Source organism: Bufo gargarizans, chromosome 2 (genome assembly GCF_014858855.1).
Source record: "Bufo gargarizans isolate SCDJY-AF-19 chromosome 2, ASM1485885v1, whole genome shotgun sequence".
In the NCBI taxonomy this organism is placed as follows: Eukaryota; Metazoa; Chordata; class Amphibia; order Anura; family Bufonidae; genus Bufo; species Bufo gargarizans.
Window position 1 is genome coordinate 19515709 of NC_058081.1, and position 20302 is coordinate 19536010.

General features: G+C 47.7%; 1 protein-coding gene across 1 annotated transcript in view; it reads left to right on the forward strand.

Annotated features, from left to right (window-relative positions):
- Positions 1–200: 200 nt before the first annotated feature.
- LOC122925493 (extracellular calcium-sensing receptor-like) overlaps positions 201–20302 on the forward strand; it is a 28154-nt gene continuing 8052 nt past the window's right edge. The window contains exon 1 of the mRNA XM_044276848.1: positions 201–797. Within this exon, the coding sequence (XP_044132783.1) occupies positions 201–797 (597 nt within the window). The remainder of the gene's footprint in view (positions 798–20302) is intronic.

Below are 20302 nucleotides of genomic sequence, written 5' to 3' on the forward strand. Positions count from 1 at the left end.
CCAAACCGGCCGGCCATCTGGGTATCAGAAGGACCCAGGAGCTCCTCTCCCGTTTCTTCTGGTGGCCAACTTACAGAAAAGATACCGAGAGGTTTGTCTCCTCATGCACGACGTGCGCCCGCAACAAGACCCCCTGCTCCTCCCCCGTGGGCTTGCTATGTCCACTCCCGGTTCCCTCCCGCCCCTGGGGTTCAATCTCCATGGACTTTATTGTGGACCTTCCTCCCTCCAAGGGCATGAACACCGTCCTGGTCGTCGTCGACCGTCTCACCAAAATGGCCCACTTCATCCCCTGCAAGGGCCTACCTACCGCTAAACAGACGGCCGATCTTGTACTCCGAAAGGTTTTTAGGCTACATGGGGCGATGTTGTTTCGGATCGGGGAGTACAGTTCACTTCCAGGTTCTGGAGAAACTTCTGTCAAGCCCTTGGGATCTTCTGCGTTCCACCCCCAATCCAATGGGCAGACCGAGAGAACGAATCAAATCCTCGAGCAGTATTTGCGCTGTTTCGTCACCCATCTGCAGGACGACTGGCTGGACCACCTCTCTACGGCCGAGTTCGCCTATAACAATGTGGAGCACAGTTCTACCCAATACAGCCCGTTCTACGCTAACACCGGCCTACACCCAACCTTCATCCCTCACTTGCCCATTTCCACCACAGTCCCAGCTGTGGTCGAACGTCTTGCAAGTCTACAACAGGCACAGGAAAATATTCGGGACAATCTACATCGAGCCCAGAGCCGCTTCAAGCAGGCAGCGGATAAACACTGCAAACCTGCGCTGGAATTCCAGGTAGGAGACAAGGTGTGGCTCTCCACCAGAAACCTAAGCCCAAAGGTTCCCTCCCGGAAGTTGGGCCAACAATACATGGGTCCTTTCCGGATCACGGCTCGAATCAACGAAGTCACCTTCCCGACTCCATCCGAGTGCACCCGGTTTTATACTGCTCTCTCCTGAAACCACATGTTGAAAACACTTTCCCAGGCCGCCACCCCCCTCCTCCTCCTCCGGTAAGAGTACAAGACCAGGAGGAATACACTGTGGCCAAGATCCTTGACTCCAGACTCCACCGTGGAAGGCTGCAGTATCTAGTTGGGTGGAAGGGCTATTCCCCCGAGGATAACTCCTGGGAGCCAGAGGAAAATGTTCATGCCCCCAGACTGGTAAAAGCTTTCCACCAAAGACATCCCGATAAACCATCATCTGCGGTGCCTGGAGGTCACCTTGGAGGGGGGGGGGGGAAGTACTGTCAGGATTTGAACCAGTGACCAGCCATGTCCCAGGCAGTAGCTCTAGCCACTAGACTACCAACCCTTCTGGACATTTCTTTCTACTGAACTCTTTGATCTACCTTGTTCCAGCCTTGCCTTGTTAATCTCTGTGTTTCCTTGCACCTGCTACTTCCTCTTTATAGCCCAGCCTCTTACACCAGATCCCTGCTGGTTATTGTTCTTCTGTACTTGATCCTGCTGCATCTACTGCTGTTCCTCTGTTGCTACTGCTACCAACTTGACTGCTGCCGACCTCAGAATTGTCCCCAACTACTCTTCTGCTTGTCCCTACCAACTGAACTGCTACCACCGTTCCCGATCTGGATTGTCTGACCACGCTCACTGCCGCCTGCCCTGACCCACCGCCTGCCAACCGATTACGCCTCTGCCTGACTTCCTGCAACTACAACCTGCCTGCGGTCCTTGCCACTGGGCTCCCACCTCCAGCCAGCTGGTGAGCCTGTAGGATTGCAACAGTTGCTGTCATCTCCACAGTATGTCACCTTGCCACTCTGTGGTCTACTAAAGCTGCTGCTGCCATCTTCACACTATGTAGAAAAAAGAGAGGGGAAAAAATCCTGGAAAAAGAGCATTAGTCTTAGACTTTCTTTGGACGGTATATCCAAAGGTGGTCTTTCGAAAAACAACCAGGCGCCACCAGGGAGGAGACAGAAACGACTAGTGAATAGGTAGGTAGGTGGTGAGAGGCTGCCAGGAGTGGCTGAATATACAGCAATGATAGCTGTATACAGTAGTGATAAAGCAAAGGGAAAAAAAACTGAGAACCGAGCCACAATCACCTGGGTAAAGTGAAGTGCGGTATAAGGAGGCCGAATAAATATTATAATAATGTTTACAGTAGATTTTTTAAATGTATGTGGTCCGTGAGCCAAAGGACGGCCGTGTGCTATATAGAGGAACAGTCTGTATGTATTAACATTAGTTAATAGTAAGTTCAGACCTCAGTATATAGCAGCATATAAAGGTATATTAAAACCACAAACCAGTAAATTAAAATATGGATAAAATAGGTAAACATATACATATAAGTAACTCACTTCACAGGGGGAGATAGTCTAAGGGATAAGCATAGAACACCCAAAGGCTAAACTCCCCCGCCCAGGATCGCTTGTAGAATCACAGGAACAAACCGCAGTCACCACAGGAAGAGCTTCTGGAGTATTCCTTTTATTAGAATCAAGGCTCAACGCGTTTCGGGGGCTGGGCAGATACCCGCTTCCTCAGGAGCAATTAATATGTATAGGTAAAAAAATATAAACAAAAACATTGAGCCTTGATTCTAATAAAAGGAATACTCCAGAAGCTCTTCCTGTGGTGACTGCGGTTTGTTCCTGTGATTCTACAAGCGATCCTGGGCGGGGGAGTTTAGCCTTTGGGTGTTCTATGCTTATCCCTTAGACTATCTCCCCCTGTGAAGTGAGTTACTTATATGTATATGTTTACCTATTTTATCCATATTTTAATTTACTGGTTTGTGGTTTTAATATACCTTTATATGCTGCTATATACTGAGGTCTGAACTTACTATTAACTAATGTTGATACATACAGACTGTTCCTCTATATAGCACACGGCTGTCCTATGGTTCACGGACCATATACATTTTAAAAAACCTACTCTAAAGATTATTCTAATATTTATTTGGCCTCCTTATACCACACTTTACTTTAGGGTCTATTCACACGTCCGTTGTTTGTTTCCTGATCTGTTCCGTTTTTTGCTGAACAGATCTGGACCAGATCTGGACCTATTCATTTTCAATGGGTCCTGAAAAAAAACGGACAGCACAATGTCAGATTTTTTTTCAGGACCCATTGAAAATGAATGGGTCCAGATCTGGTCCAGATCTGTTCAGCAAAAAACGGAAGAGATCAGGAAAGAAACAACGGACGTGTGAATGGACCCTTACCCAGGTGATTGGCGCCCCTCATTGTGGCTGGGTTCTCAGTTTTTCCCCCCTTTGCTTTATCTTCACACTATGTCACCTTGACATCCTGTGAAAACCCTCAGCCGTGCGATGCCAGAAGATGGAGGCGCTGCAAGGCCAGGACAGAGATCAGGGAGCAGGTCACCTCCTATCATATCCCTAACTCTGACCCTGGCTCCTAACTGTATGAGCCGACCCTGATGGTAGGAGGGCTCATACTCCGGAACCTTGAAGTCCCTACTAGCCCTCAGGGTTGCCCTTAACTAGGAGCAGGGTAAGACGACCTGTTCCTCCTAGGCACGGAGGAACAGGAGTCTCACAGGCCAGGCTACAATAAAGGGGAAACATAAACAACTTATGGCAATGGCAGGTAAATGCAACAAAGATAGCACCTACCTGCCACAGACACAAAGCCTGGAACCCATGCAGACGCGCTGCTGTCCAAAGAACACACACGGACACAGCACACACCACACAACACACAGGAACAAAGGACCATAAGCTGCAATAAACAAGCATACCAAAAACACACCTTCATAACATCATGTGTGACATAACTTATGACCACAAGGGTGGCCCCCACTGGCAGATGGTGAATTACCAGGAGGATGTCTCCAGCAAAGCATGGCTGAAGAACCCCTCCGCTTCAGGTCTCCAAAGAGGCTTTATAGCCCAAAGTGGCCACACCCACACAGACACACACAGGAAAGGGAATTAACCCTTCCAACACCAACCAGGGAAGTGAAACCACTTAAAGGGGAATACACACACAAACACACTGGAGCTGTTACCGCCGGCATCGACATGCGTGGCAACCATGTCCTGGGAGTCAGCCAAAAGGCCGAGACACTGCCACCACATGTACAATATAGAACACGTTGCCACGGGCAGCCACCAGGGAAGGGAAGTGTCACAGTGCACACACCTAAACCTCGTGCACACCAAACACATAAAAGGCACACCTACAAAGACAGGTAGCCAGGTGCAACCGCATACACAAATAGCAAGCTGCCACATAAAAATGTTGCCAGCGGCAACCACAGGTGAGGCAACATACTTCAGCCCTCACCTGTGATTGAGAACACAACCAAGACCACAGGCAACTGCATGCGGTTACAGGAGTCACGACCATGACCATGGTCATGACACTGTGGTCTCCTGATGCTGCTGCTGCCATCTCCACATCCTGTCATTGTGCCACTCTGTGTCCTCCTCATACTGCTTCCACCTCCAGACTGTCATTGTGCCACTCTGTGGCCTCCTCATGCTGCTGCCACCTACAGACTCTGTCATTGTTCTACTCTGTGGCCTCCTCCTGATGCTGCTGCCACACTCTGTCATTGTGCCACTCTTTGGCCTCCTGATGCTGCAGCCACCTCCAGACTCTGTCATTGTGCCACTCTGTGGCCTCCTCATGCTGCTTCCACCTCACCACTATGTCATAGGGCCACTCTGTGGACTTATCATGCTGTTCCCACCCTCCCCACTTCATGGCTGGGCCACCATTTTGCCTTTTGGCCTTGCTGACATCATCATTTATTTGACCCTTCTTATGATCTGTCAGAAGGAAGGAAAAATGAGACGCACAACAGATCTTGTCTGTGTAGCAGCTGTAAGGCATGTATGGTCCCATCAGATCTGGCTTTTGATTTGGTAGCCAAAACCAGGAGTGGGTACAAAACACAGAAGACATGCAAATATCCCATTCACGTGTCATCTCTGTTTTGGATACACTCCTGTTTTTTTGGGCATTAGCAATATTGATGGATTACTGAGCAAATGCTGACCGAGTGAAGGCGGATGCTCCACAGACAGGATCCGTTTTTTGTGGGTTATTGTTCTGACTGATCAGAGAAAGGCCAAAATAATCAGTAACGTCAACACGAACTTACTGCTGACACCCTCTCCACTCTGTCGGGGGCTCTACTTGTATAAGTGTTTAATAGAACAGGCTCTGTAGACATCTATGTGGAATCAGCTGATGACGGTATAAAAGGAGTGCGCTTCTTCTTGAGTCTTGATGCTAACATCGACCTGTAAGGATGAGTTCATAATTAAGTTATTTGGTCAGTTTGGGCCCCGTGAAGTGTACAGTGATTCTAAGAGTGACGCCTGTCATTTGTGTCGTTACCTATGTGTGTTACTGCAAGGCACAGTGGTCTACACTAGTGATGAGCGTCAGGGGCCATATTTGAATTTGTGATATTTCACGAATAATTTGTAGAAAATTCATCATATATTCGCAAATTCGAGAATTCGCTATTATTTTCTTGATTGCAACAATCGGCAATGTAATATGCGCGTAATGCACGCGCAATACAGGCATGGGTCACTTTAGCTACATTTTTCTTAGACTGGAGAAAATGGTCGGCACGGCAGAATATTACATTACCTTTATATGCAGATAGAGTGCTTCAATATATTCGCGATGGCAAAATCTGCACTAATGATGCAAATATTTTGGTGCAATACAGGCAACTTCACATTTTAAGTATTGTTGTGAACTTGTGACATCACAGCACTATGTCTGTATGTCTGTAGCATGTATGAATGGACAGCAGAACCTATCAGCTACACTATATCAGGATATAACCTACACTGACTATCTCCCACTAACTATCTGTATTATATATATATATATATATATATATATATAAGCTAACTAACTAATGTAATGACACAGGAAAGCAGAGAGCACAGCAATAACACTGCTCTCTCTCAGATCTGCAAAATACTGCAGACAAGGGCTGCTAGGGAGGTTCCTATATACTAAAGGGGTAGGCAACTTTTCTTTTCCTGTTGGTTGCTAGGGATGCTGCTAAGCTCAGACAAAGACACTGCAGCCTTCTCATTGGCCCACAAGCAAGAAGGGAGGTTACTGATGAAAAAAAATATCTAGAATATTTTAAATTACGAATATATATCACTATATTCTAAATATTAGCAAATTCTCGAAGTGCCGATATTCGCGATTAATATTCGCGATTCGAATATTCACACCCAACACTATTCTACACCACTCTAAAGGTTCTCTGCATCCCGGAAATAGCTATTTTGAAACGCGATTCGCCACAAATAAATCCGGATCGAACCAAATTTAAAAAAGAAAAATCAACGAACTAGCCAAATTGAATTTTAAAAAAAATGTGCTCATCTCTAATAATAATAATAATGCACTAGCAATATTATATCAGCATAATTTGTTTTAACTAATCACATGTGCATTCACAATAAAGATGAGCAAATCAATTCTACCATCTAAAAATCCACCCTAAATTTCCCCAAATGCTTTGTTGCTGCCTGGCCTTCAAGGATAATCTGGAGGTTGCTCTTTCTTATTATGGAGACAAACAAATATGACTGAGGAGTACTGTAGTCCAGCCAATGCTGCACTGCCTTTCTGGGAAAAAATATATGCAAATTTTAGTATTTTACATTTGCTTGCATCAGATAGGCTTAGCATTCATTTCTCTTTGGAAACAAAGCTAATTTGCATACCTTTGTGTTTCTGGAAAAAATATTTAAAATTAGCTTTCCTTTAAAAAAAAAAAAAAGAATACATTTGACAGTTCAGACAAGGACCTGTCTGTGGGTATAATATATCAAAGGTGGCAAATAAAGCACACACTAGTCGGAGATTGCCACCCTTAAAACGTAGGCTTTAATAAATCACATTAAAACAAAAGACCCAAATAACACAAATTATGATATAAAGAAAAAATAAATCAAAAAGATAAGTATAATATAGTAAGTGAGTAGGTACTCAGCACTAAGGGGACCCAGGTAGGCAGGTGTTGGGCCTGATATATTACATTATGGGCTCTAACCCTGGATGTGGCCCTATCTGTATCCTGCCCTGCCTATAAACGGAATGGCCGCCCCGATGGGGGCGATCCCGTATCAGGAACCTCCTGAGCGCCCTAGGATGGCCCTGAATGGGGAAAACCTGCCAGCTGCCATATGCTGACCTACAAAACCGTGGTAAATAGCACAGTATGATAGCAAGAAAAAAAAACTAAAGCCAACACCAAAAAATAATAATAAAGAATATATGTACTGGTTCAGAAAAACTACTCCTATATAGCAATCCTGATTGTGGATAAGTATCAGGTTGGTCTCAAGGAAAGAGAACACCGTATTAGTTTATTACGTTCTAATCCTGATTGACGCCATTTTAATTCATGATGTCATGCTCCCGACGCGTTTCACCCATATTATACTTGTCCCATCAGGGGACATATTACGTATGACCAGGATCAGATCAAAAATGCATTCAATCAAACCCTAAAGGAGTTTCAGCTTTGAAAAGCAAGAATTGATGTATTGGATGTCACCATCAGCTCATTGAGGTAATACGGTCTCCTTATGATAAGGAGACAACAAATAATTGTCTACTTGCATGTCACCGATGTAAGCATAGGCGATGTTATCATACAGGAGTCAATGACACTCAAAAGGTGAACAGTAGTAGACAGAGATCACAGATCACCTATGGGATAACATACAGGGAGCCATCAGCCAAGATTAATTAATTTAAATCTCCCAGTCTGTCGCCCCAGTCGCCACTTAAAGTACCTATTTATCAATGAGGCGTTGTGCGCCATAAAGGCTGATAGATGCAGATCATTTGTTTGGAAGTACATCAATTAGGTATAGTTGGCGTTTTCATGCCGGGGCCCAGTATACAGGTCCTTCTAAAAAAATTAGCATATTGTGATAAAGTTCATTATTTTCTGTAATGTACTGATAAACATTAGACTTTCATATATTTTAGATTCATTACACATCAACTGAAGTAGTTCAAGCCTTTTATTGTTTTAATATTGATGATTTTGGCATAAAGCTCATGAAAACCCCAAATTCCTATCTCAAAAAATTAGCATATCATGAAAAGGTTCTCTAAACGAGCTATTAACCTAATCATCTGAATCAACTAATTAACTCTAAACACCTGCAAAAGATTCCTGAGGCTTTTAAAAACTCCCAGCCTGGTTCATTACTCAAAACCGCAATCATGGGTCAGACTGCCGACCTGACTGCTGTCCAGAAGGCCATCATTGACACCAGGGCCGGCGTCAGAACCCGGCAAACCCGGGCAAGTGCCTGGGCCCACTGTAAGTTAGGGGGCCCACTCGTCTCCGCGGCGGCCCCTTTAAAATGTTTGCCAGAAATATTTGCGCAGCGCAGCGCAGCGCAGCGCCTGCTCGCCGTCCGAGCCATAATTATTCATGTTGCGCAGCGCCCGCCCCCTCTCTCACGTGATCCTCTTCTCTTCTGACTCCGAGTCCAGGCACCGCACGCCGCACAGATCAACGAATCCAGCGATGATCCTCATTTGAGTCTGACTCACTGTAAGCCCGCCCCCAGCCAGCAGCAGGCCTGATAGCCGAGCCCAGAGGAAACCTGGCGCCCAGCCCAGAGGAAACCTGGAGGAGCTGAATGCTGCTGCTGGACTCGTTTTAAATTTAGAATTAAGGTGAACTAGTAACAGTCACATACCAAGACCAGTTCATGAATTTTTGCCAATAAACTGTATAATTGATTTCATGTGTTCTGGTATTTTCTTATAGGAGTTTATATTGTGTTTTAGGCCGAATGCACACGTCCGCGTTCCACGGCTGTGAGCGGTCCGTGGTATCCCGGCCTGGCATCCTGCTGAGAGCAGGAGCGCACGGCGTCATTGGTTTCTGCTATGACGCAGTGCGCTTCATGCCGCCGCTGCACTACAGTAATACACTCGTATAGATCATACGAGTGTATTACTGTAGTGCAGCGGCGGCATGAAGCGCACGGCGTCATAGCAGAAACCAATGACGCCGTGCGCTCCTGCTCTCAGCAGGATGCCAGGCCGGGATACCACGGACCGCTCACAGCCGTGGAACGCGGACGTGTGCATTCGGCCTAAAACACAATATAAACTCCTATAAGAAAATACCAGAACACATGAAATCAATTATACAGTTTATTGGCAAAACTTCATAAGAGGAAATTTTCCTCTTATGAATTTTTGACAATAAAGTGTATTATTGATTATCATTTTCTTATAGGAGTTTGTTTTAAGCCTCATTCACACGGCCGTTGTGTGCCCATGGCTGTATTGCGGCCCGCATACGGCAGGTCCGCAACGCAATACACGGGCACCGGCCCATGTGCACTCTGCATCACAGATCGCAATCACAGAGATGCAGAACGAACGCATGGATTGGAACCCCATGGAAGCACTATGGAGTGCTTCCGTGGTATTTCTGGCCGTGCCTCCGCACCCCAATAAAATAGAACTTATTCAATTTTTTTGCGGGGGGCGGAGGGTTAACGGACCCATTCAAGTTGAATGGGTCCGGATTCGTCCCGGCCACTGCATGGACGTTGCCCGTGCATTGGGGACCGCAACGGATGCACAACGGCCGTGTGCATGAGGCATAAGGGCTCTTTCATACGAGCGGATGCCGTGCGGGTAATCCGCTGCGTGAAAGAGTGCCAAGCCCCGTCCAGGACAGCAGAGACACGGAGCAGTAACATGATTGATAATGCTCTTTGCCTCTCTCTGACATTTTTACTACAAAATCACAGTGAGATACAGTTGTCACTGTGATTTTGTAGTAAAATTATCACAGAGAGGCAAAGAGCATTATCAATCATGTTACTGCTCCGTGTCTCTGCTGTCCTGGACGGGGCTTGGCACTCTTTCACGCAGCGGATTACCCGCACGGCATCCGCTCGTATGAAAGAGCCCTTATGCCCCTTGCAGACTAGCGTTCCTCCCGCAGCAAGTCCACATCGCAGCACCTGGCCCAACCTCCCAGCGCTGCCGGAGGTCACATAGCATTATATTGATTGATCTAACCCTTAAAGTTCTGGAATGTATTGGATAACTGGCATAATGCTGTTAGTGTCATCTAATACATTCCAGGACTATAAGGGTTACATAGCATCATAAATCAATATAATGCTATGTGAATCCCATCAGTGCTGGGAGGTCAGGCCGGGTGCTGCGATGCGGACTCGCTGCGGGAGGAACGCTTGTCTGCAAGGGGCCTTAGCACAGGGGGGCCCACTGAGGCTTTATCGCCCAAGGGCCCACATGAACCTGGAGCCGGCCCTGATTGACACCCTCAAGCAAGAGGGTAAGACACAGAAAGACATTTCTGAACAAATAGGCTGTTCCCAGAGTGCTGTATCAAGGCACCTCAGTGGTAAGGAAAAAGTGTGGCAGAAAACGCTGCACAACGAGAAGAGGTGACCGGACCCTGAGGACGATTGTGGAGAAGGACCGATTCCAGACCTTGGGGGACCTGCGGAAGCAGTGGACTGAGTCTGGAGTAGAAACATCCAGAGCCACCGTGTACAGGCGTGTGCAGGAAATGGGCTACAGGTGCCGCATTCCCCAGGTCAAGCCACTTTTGAACCAGAAACAGCGACAGAAGCGCCTGACCTGGGCTACAGAGAAGCAGCACTGGACTGATGCTCAGTGGTCCAAAGTGCTTTTTTTCGGATGAAAGCAAATTTTGCATGTCATTCGGAAATCAAGGTGCCAGAGTCTGGAGGAAGACTGGGGAGAGGGAAATGCCAAAATGCCTGAAGTCCAGTGTCAAGTACCCACAGTCAGTGATGGTCTGGGGTGCCATGTCAGCTGCTGGTGTTGGTCCACTGTGTTTTATCAAGGGCAGGGTCAATGCAGCTAGCTATCAGGAGATTTTGGAGCACTTCATGCTTCCATCTGCTGAAAAGCTTTATGGAGATGAAGATGTCATTTTTCAGCACGACCTGGCACCTGCTCACAGTGCCAAAACCACTGGTAAATGGTTTACTGACCATGGTATTACTGTGCTCAATTGGCCTGCCAACTCTCCTGACCTGAACCCCATAGAGAATCTGTGGGATATTGGGAAGAGAAAGTTGAGAGACGCAAGACCCAACACTCTGGATGAGCTTAAGGCCGCTATCGAAGCATCCTGGCCTCCATAACACCTCAGCAGTGCCACAGGCTGATTGCCTCCATGCCACGCCGCATTGAAGCAGTCATTTCTGCAAAAGGATTCCCGACCAAGTATTGAGTGCAGAACTGAACATAATTATTTGAAGGTTGACTTTTTTTTGTATTAAAAACACTTTTATTTTATTGGTCGGATGAAATATGCTAATTTTTTTAGATAGGAAATTTGGGTTTTCATGAGCTGTATGCCAAAATCATCAATATTAAAACAATAAAAGGCTTGAACTACTTCAGTTGAGTGTAATGAATCTAAAATATATGAAAGTCTAATGTTTATCAGTACATTACAGAAAATAATGAACTTTATCACAATATTCAAATTTTATGAGAAGGACCTGTATATGTTAGAACTGTATATGTGTGACACAGCGACCTATGCAGCGTGCAGAATATTTTACATAGTTTACATTTTGAGTGGCAGTTAAAATAGTATAACCAGACATGCCACTCCTAGTACCTGTATGTAGATAAATAGACATCTGTCCTGCATCACCATCAGGAGGTCTCCCGGCGTCTGTAGTGAAGAGCGCTTCACTGATTTTGGCGCGCTCTTATCACTGCCGTCGACGCAGCTCGCTGGTCACATGATCGATCATGTGGTATAGATCCGGCCATGTGACCTGTCACATGATCGGAGTGTATTGTTTGTACTAGGAGCGTTTGTTTACATGATCAGAACATTTGATGGCATAGTTGGAACTATATTCAATGACAAGCTTCACATTATATGACAGAATAGATGGGCTATATTATATGTAATTAAGAAGCTTAGGAGATCGGTGGCAATATTTTAATTGATGAGCCTTGGTGTGTAATAAATATCCCTTGGAGTTGGGGGAGTGGGCCCCCATAGATTATCACTCTTCTCCCTTCTGATAGCAGCTGCCAGATTGCTCCTACCGAATCATTGGCTGTCCCCCGAGATTCCCAATGTGGAACATTGGGTTAACAAAGTGGACCAGATCTACAGGCTAGAAGAAATTTCTCACTGGGAGCCAGATTTGGTCTCCCTGGAGGACCTACAGAAAATTCTCTTAGCACTCACCCCTTACTAGTAGTAAAACCCACAATCCAAAATTAAGATGTTCATGCACTAGAAAATCCCTACCTCATAACACATTACCTGTGCCTAGTAGGGATGAGCGAACTCGAACTGTATAGTTCGGGTTCGTACCGAATTTTGGGGTGTCCGTGACACGGACCCGAACCCGGACATTTTCGTAAAAGTCCAGGTTCGGGTTCGGTGTTCGTCGCTTCCTTGGCACTTTTTGACGCTTTCTTGGTGCTTTTTGAAAGGCTGCAAAGCAGCCAATCAACAAGCGTCATAGTACTTGCCCCAAGAGGCCGTCACAGCCATGCCTACTATTGGCATGGCTGTGATTGGCCAGAGCACCATGTGACCCAGCCTCTATTTAAGCTGGAGTCACATAGCGCCGCCCGTCACTCTGCTCTGATTAGCGTAGGGAGAGGTTGCGGCTGCAACCTCTTTATCCCGCTAAATCTGTCGTTACCGCTGTACTGTTGTGGCTGGGCAAGTTATTTAGTGTCCGTCAAAGCACATTTTTTGTTCTGGGTTGAAATACAATTCCCAATTTAGCAATTTCATAATTTAGTGGTTTCTGCTGTATCAGAGCTATTTGAAAGCTATCCCTAAAAGGGTATATAATATTCAAGGTGCACATAGGGTCATTCAGAATAACTTCACACACACGCTACTGTGCATTTCTAAGTCTAATTCTGTCAGTAAATCCATACCGGTCACCCAGCGCCTAAATACTAGGCCTCAAATTTATATCCCGCTAAATCTGTCGTTACCGCTGTAGTGTTGTGGCTGGGCAAGTTATTTAGTGTCCGTCAAAGCACATTTTTTGTTCTGGGTTGAAATACAATTCCCAATTTAGCAATTGCATAATTTAGTGGTTTCTGCTGTATCAGAGCTATTTGAAATCTATCCCTAAAAGGGTATATAATATTCAAGGTGCACATAGGGTCATTCAGAATAACTTCACACACACGCTACTGTGCATTTCCAAGTCTAATTCTGTCAGTAAATCTATACCGGTCACCCAGCGCCTAAATACTAGGCCTCAAATTTATATTCAGCTGAATTTGAATACAATACATTGGGCCAAATAATATTTTTGTTGTTGTGGTGAACCATAACAATGAGGAAAACATCTAGTAAGGGACGCGGACGTGGACATGATCGTGGTGGTGTTAGTGGACCCTCTGGTGCTGGGAGAGGACGTGGCCGTTCTGCCACATCCACACATCCTAGTGTACCAACTACCTCAGGTCCCAGTAGCCGCCAGAATTTACAGCGATATATGGTGGGGCCCAATGCCGTTCTAAGGATGGTAAGGCCTGAGCAGGTACAGGCATTAGTCAATTGGGTGGCCGACAGTGGATCCAGCACGTTCACATTATCTCCCACCCAGTCTTCTGCAGAAAGCGCACAGATGGCGCCTGAAAACCAACCCCATCAGTCTGTCACATCACCCCCATGCATACCAGGGAAACTGTCTCAGCCTCAAGTTATGCAGCAGTCTCTTATGCTGTTTGAAGACTCCGCTGGCAGGGTTTCCCAAGGGCATCCACCTAGCCCTTCCCCAGCGGTGAAAGATATAGAATGCACTGACGCACAACCACTTATGTTTCCTGATGATGAGGACATGGGAATACCACCTCAGCATGTCTCTGATGATGACGAAACACAGGTGCCAACTGCTGCGTCTTTCTGCAGTGTGCAGACTGAACAGGAGGTCAGGGATCAAGACTGGGTGGAAGACGATGCAAGGGACGATGAGGTCCTAGACCTCACATGGAATGAAGGTCGTGCCACTGACTTTCACAGTTCGGAGGAAGAGGCAGTGGTGAGACCGAGCCAACAGCGTAGCAAAAGAGGGAGCAGTGGGCAAAAGCAGAACAACCGCCGCCAAGAGACTCCGTCTGCTACTGACCGCCGCCATCTGGGACCGAGCACCCCAAAGGCAGCTTCAAGGAGTTCCCTGGCATGGCACTTCTTCAAACAATGTGCTGACGACAAGACCCGAGTGGTTTGCACGCTGTGCCATCAGAGCCTGAAGCGAGGCATTAACGTTCTGAACCTTAGCACAACCTGCATGACCAGGCACCTGCATGCAAAGCATGAACTGCAGTGGAGTAAACACCTTAAAACCAAGGAAGTCACTCAGGCTCCCCCTGCTACCTCTTCTGCTGCTGCCGCCTCGGCCTCTTCTGCTGCTGCCGCCTCGGCCTCTTCCTCCGCCTCTGGAGGAACGTTGGCACCTGCCGCCCAGCAAACAGGGGATGTACCACCAATACCACCACCACCTCCGTCACCAAGCATCTCAACCATGTCACACGGCAGCGTTCAACTCTCCATCTCACAAACATTTGAGAGAAAGCGTAAATTCCCACCTAGCCACCCTTGATCCCTGGCCCTGAATGCCAGCATTTCTAAACTACTGGCCTATGAAATGCTGTCATTTAGGCTGGTGGACACAGACAGCTTCAAACAGCTCATGTCGCTTGCTGTCCCACAGTATGTTGTTCCCAGCCGGCACTACTTCTCCAAGAGAGCCGTGCCTTCCCTGCACAACCAAGTATCCGATAAAATCAAGTGTGCACTGCGCAACGCCATCTGTGGCAAGGTCCACCTAACCACAGATACGTGGACCAGTAAGCACGGCCAGGGACGCTATATCTCCCTAACTGCACACTGGGTAAATGTAGTGGCAGCTGGGCCCCAGGCGGAGAGCTGTTTGGCGCACGTCCTTCCGTCGCCAAGGATCACAGGGCAACATTCTTTGCCTCCTGTTGCCACCTCCTCCTACTCGACTTCCTCCTCCTCTTCTTCTACCTGCTCATCTAGTCAGCCACACACCTTCACCACAGCCCGGGGTAAACGTCAGCAGGCCATTCTGAAACTCATATGTTTGGGGGACAGGCCCCACACCGCACAGGAGTTGTGGCAGGGTATAGAACAACAGACCGACGTGTGGTTGCTGCCGGTGAGCCTCAAGCCCGGCCTGGTGGTGTGTGATAATGGGCGAAATCTCGTTGCAGCTCTGGGACTAGCCAGTTTGACGCACATCCCTTGCTTGGCGCATGTGCTGAATTTGGTGGTGCAGAAGTTCATTCACAACTACCCCGACATGTCATAGCTGCTGCATAAAGTGCGGGCCGTCTGTTCGCGCTTCCAGCGTTCACATCCTGCTGCTGCTCGCCTGTCTGCGCTACAGCGTAACTTCGGCCTTCCCGCTCACCGCCTCATATGCGACGTGCCCACCAGGTGGAACTCCACCTTGCACATGCTGGACAGACTGTGCGAGCAGCAGCAGGCTATAGTGGAGTTTCAGCTGCAGCACGCACGGGTCAGTCGCACTACAGAACAGCACCACTTCACCACCAATGACTGGGCCTCCATGCGAGACCTGTGTGCCCTGTTGCGCTGTTTCGAGTACTCCACCAACATGGCCAGTGGCGATGACGCCGTTATCAGCGTTACAATAAAACTTCTATGTCTCCTTGAGAAAACACTTAGGGCGATGATGGAAGAGGAGGTGGCCCAGGAGGAGGAGGAGGAGGAGGAGGAAGAGGGGTCATTTTTAGCACTTTCAGGCCAGTCTCTTCGAAGTGACTCAGAGGGAGGTTTTTGGCAACAGCAGAGGCCAGGTACAAATGTGGCCAGCCAGGGCCCACTACTGGAGGACGAGGAGGACGAGGATGAGGAGGAGGTGGAGGAGGATGAGGATGAAGCATGGTCACAGCGGGGTGGCACCCAACGCAGCTCGGGTCCATCACTGGTGCGTGGCTGGGGGGAAAGGCAGGACGATGACGATACGCCTCCCACAGAGGACAGCTTGTCCTTACCCCTGGGCAGCCTGGCACACATGAGCGACTACATGCTGCAGTGCCTGCGCAACGACAGCAGAGTTGCCCACATTTTAACGTGTGCGGACTACTGGGTTGCCACCCTGCTGGATCCACGCTACAAAGACAATGTGCCCACCTTACTTCCTGCACTGGAGCGTGATAGGAAGCTGCGCGAGTACAAGCGCACGTTGGTAGACGCGCTACTGAGAGAATTCCCAAATGTCACAGGGGAACAAGTGGAAGCCCAAGGCCAAGGCAGAGGAGGAGCAAGAGGTCGCCAAGGCAGCTGTGTCACGGCCATCTCCTCTGAGGGCAGGGTTAGCATGGCAGAGATGTGGAAAAGTTTTGTCAACACGCCACAGCTAACTGCACCACCACCTGATACGCAACGTGTTAGCAGGAGGCAACATTTCACTAACATGGTGGAACAGTACGTGTGCACACCCCTCGACGTACTGACTGATGGTTCGGCCCCATTCAACTTCTGGGTCTCTAAATTGTCCACGTGGCCAGAGCTAGCCTTTTATGCCTTAGAGGTGCTGGCCTGCCCGGCGGCCAGCGTTTTGTCTGAACGTGTATTCAGCACGACAGGGGGTGTCATTACAGACAAACGCAGCCGCCTGTCTACAGCCAATGTGGACAAGCTGACGTTCATAAAAATGAACCAGGCATGGATCCCACAGGACCTGTCCGTCCCTTGTCCAGATTAGACATTAACTACCTCCCCTTAACCATATATTATTGGACTCCAGGGCACTTCCTCATTCAATCCTATTTTTATTTTCATTTTACCATTATATTGCGAGGCTACCCAAATTTGAATGAACCTCTCCTCTATCTGGGTGCTGGGCCTAAATATATGCCAATGGACTGTTGCACTGGTGGCTGACGTGAAGCCTGATTGTCTGTTACAGGACCTCTCTCCTCTGCCTGGGTGCTGGGCCTAAATATCTGACAATGGGCTGTTGCATTGGTGGGTGACGTGAAGCCTGATTCTCTGCTATGATATGAAGACTGATTCTCTGCTGACATGAAGCCAGATTGTCTGTTACGGGACCTCTCTCCTCTGCCTGGGTGCTGGGCCTAAATTTATGAAAATGGACTGTTGCAGTGGTGGCTGACGTGAATCCTGATTCTCTGCTATGACATGCAGACTGATTCTCTGCTGACATGAAGCCAGATTGTCTGTTGCGGGGCCTCTCTCCTCTGCCTGGGTGCTTGGCCTAAATTTATGAAAATGGACTGTTGCAGTGGTGGCTGACGTGAAGCCTGATTCTCTGCTATGACATGCAGACTGATTCTCTGCTGACATGAAGCTACATTCTCTGTTACGGGACCTCTCTCCTCTGCCTGGGTGCTGGGCCTAAATATATGCCAATGGACTGTTGCACTGGTGGCTGACGTGAAGCCTGATTCTCTGCTATGACATGCAGACTAATTCTCTGCTGGCATGAAGCCAGATTGTCTGTTACGGGACCTCTCTCCTCTGCCTGGGTGCTTGGCCTAAATTTATGACAATGGACTGTTGCAGTGGTGGCTGACGTGAATCCTGATTCTCTGCTATGACATGCAGACTGATTCTCTGCTGACATGAAGACAGATTCTCTGTTACGGGACCTCTCTCCTCTGCCTGGGTGCCGGGGTCTAAATATCTGAAAATGGTTTGTTCCAGTGGTGGGTGACGTGAAGCCAGATTCTCTGCTATGGGACCTCTCTCCAATTGATTTTGGTTAATTTTTATTTATTTAATTTTTATTTTAATTCATTTCCCTATCCACATTTGTTTGCAGGGGATTTACCTATATGTTGCTGCCTTTTGCAGCCCTCTAGCCCTTTCCTGGGCTGTTTTACAGCCTTTTTAGTACCGAAAAGTTCGGGTCCCCATTGACTTCAATGGGGTTCGGGTTCGGGACGAAGTTCGGATCGGGTTCGGATCCCGAACCCGAACATTTCCGGGAAGTTCGGCCAAACTTCTCGAACCCGAACATCCAGGTGTTCGCTCAACTCTAGTGCCTAGGTATTTATGTCATACTGTTATCTTAAACCAGTACAATTGTTAATTCCTATTTGTTACCTGTCTTTACTAGGCCTTGCCGGCCACGTTTTGTACATACTATTCATATTTGTGACTGTTTCATTTCAATATTACACCTGTGATATTATTATATACTGTCCTTTGCAATTTACAAATGTATGAAAAATAAAAACAATACAAATTTTCAATTAAAAACTTTGGGGCTGAAAAATGGCTGTAAAAAAGCCATAGAAAGGGCTAGAGGGCTGCAAAAGACTCCAAAGTGGGCTTAACAGCAGTACAAGTGCCCTGCAGGCAAATGTGTATAGGGAAATTACGTAAAATAACATACAAATACACAAAAATAAAAAATAACAATCTTGAACCAGGAGGCAGAGGGGGGCGGACCATACATGTGGTTGGAGGGGCACTGTGAATTGTCCCTGCATTGGAGGCTGAGGACATTGTTTAAGATGAGGAGGCAGAGGTGGACATTGTCACAGGACCAATGGCATGAGAACGTGGAGGCGAAAGCGGCGTCACCTGGTCAAGTTGCTGGTGTGGCTGTGCAGAAACCAAATTCACCCAGTGGGCCGTAAAGGACATGTATTGTCCCTGACCATAGTTACAGCTCCACACGTCTGCACAGCTGTGCACTTTGGAAAACACTGACAAGCTCAAGGACTGGCTCACCTTTTGTTCTACATATTTGTGCAGGGCTGGTACTGCCTTTATGGCAAAGAAATGACGGCTTGGGACTCTCCACCTCAGCTCGGCACAAGCCATCAGTTCTTTGAAAGGTGCAGAGTCCACCACTTGGAAAGGGAGGGACTGCAACACCAGCAACTTTGACAGGAGCACATTCAGCTTCTACGCCGTTGGATGAGTGCACGCATACTGCTGTCTCTTGGCAATCGCTTCGGTGATCGATTGCCGACTGAATGACTGACGAGCAGGAGCATATCAGGACCGGCAGATGATGGGAAGGACAGACAGCTCCTTTCGGCTCAGGTGGTGAAGCCTTGACTACCTGCAACCGGGTGCGTGCCTCTGGGCGGTGCAGCGGTTGCTGCGGCAGGCTGGACCACCACATCGGAGCCACGGTTCTCCCAGGCCACTTTATGGTGACGCTGCATATGTTGACACAAGGCCGTAGTGCCAACATAGGCACCCTGGCCACGCTTTACCTTCTGCCCACAGATTCTACATATGGCCATGTTCACCTCCTCCGGTGGCTTATCAAAAAACTGCAACACCACCTAGTAGGTGATTTTACCCCCAACACTACGCATTGACTGACTGCTACCACTGCTTTCCGGGCAGGTAGGCTCCTGCGAAATGGGTGGTCTACCTCTGGCACGTTTGGCTACCTACCTCCCATTGCTGCCACCCTGCCGACTCCCGGCCACCCTCTTCTCCCGATGATTAAGTCCCTTCGTCACCCGGCTTCCAAGTGCGATCAGCTACATACACCATCTTCTTCTTCTTCGAGTACTGTCTGCACGTCAATGATGTCCTCCTCAACAGTCTCTTGGTCAAAAGCCTCACTGCTCGCACGCCACTCTTCTTATCAGTACTTGCCTGCCTTGCGGAGGAAGCGTCGGATGTTTCCTCCACATCTTGTCTGATCAGTAGCTGCTGACTGTCCTCTAGTAGCCCATCCTCGCTGTATAGTGGAGTTGAGCCCACACCATATAACACTTCTCTGGCTGAGGGAACAGAAAAGGACAGAGGCAGGTTGATAACAGGTGAGGGCACATCATGGCCTGCTCCCGGGGCATGCCAACTAAGCATTGTGTCTGACGAACCCACCGACTGTTGGCTGGGAGTGCCTAATGTCACTTGGGACAAAGTGGATGACCAAGTCAACCATTCAAGAACTGCTGGGTGTTCTCTGTCTGACATACTGTTAGATCAAATAACTAAATAAAAAGGATATTAAAACACCCCAAAAAAGTCTATAATTTTCTCACTTCACCACACAACGGTTAATAAGCCCATTTTTATTCCACTAATACACCCCAAAAAGGGCTGTAATTTTCTAACTTTATCACACAGTGGCAAATAATTTTTTTGTGCCACTAATACACAGCAAAAATGATTTTTAACTGCACCGCTGACCGGCCAATTTTTGTTTTCTTTTTCCGCTAATACATGCCACAAAAGGCTTTAGAACATATAACTGCACTGCTG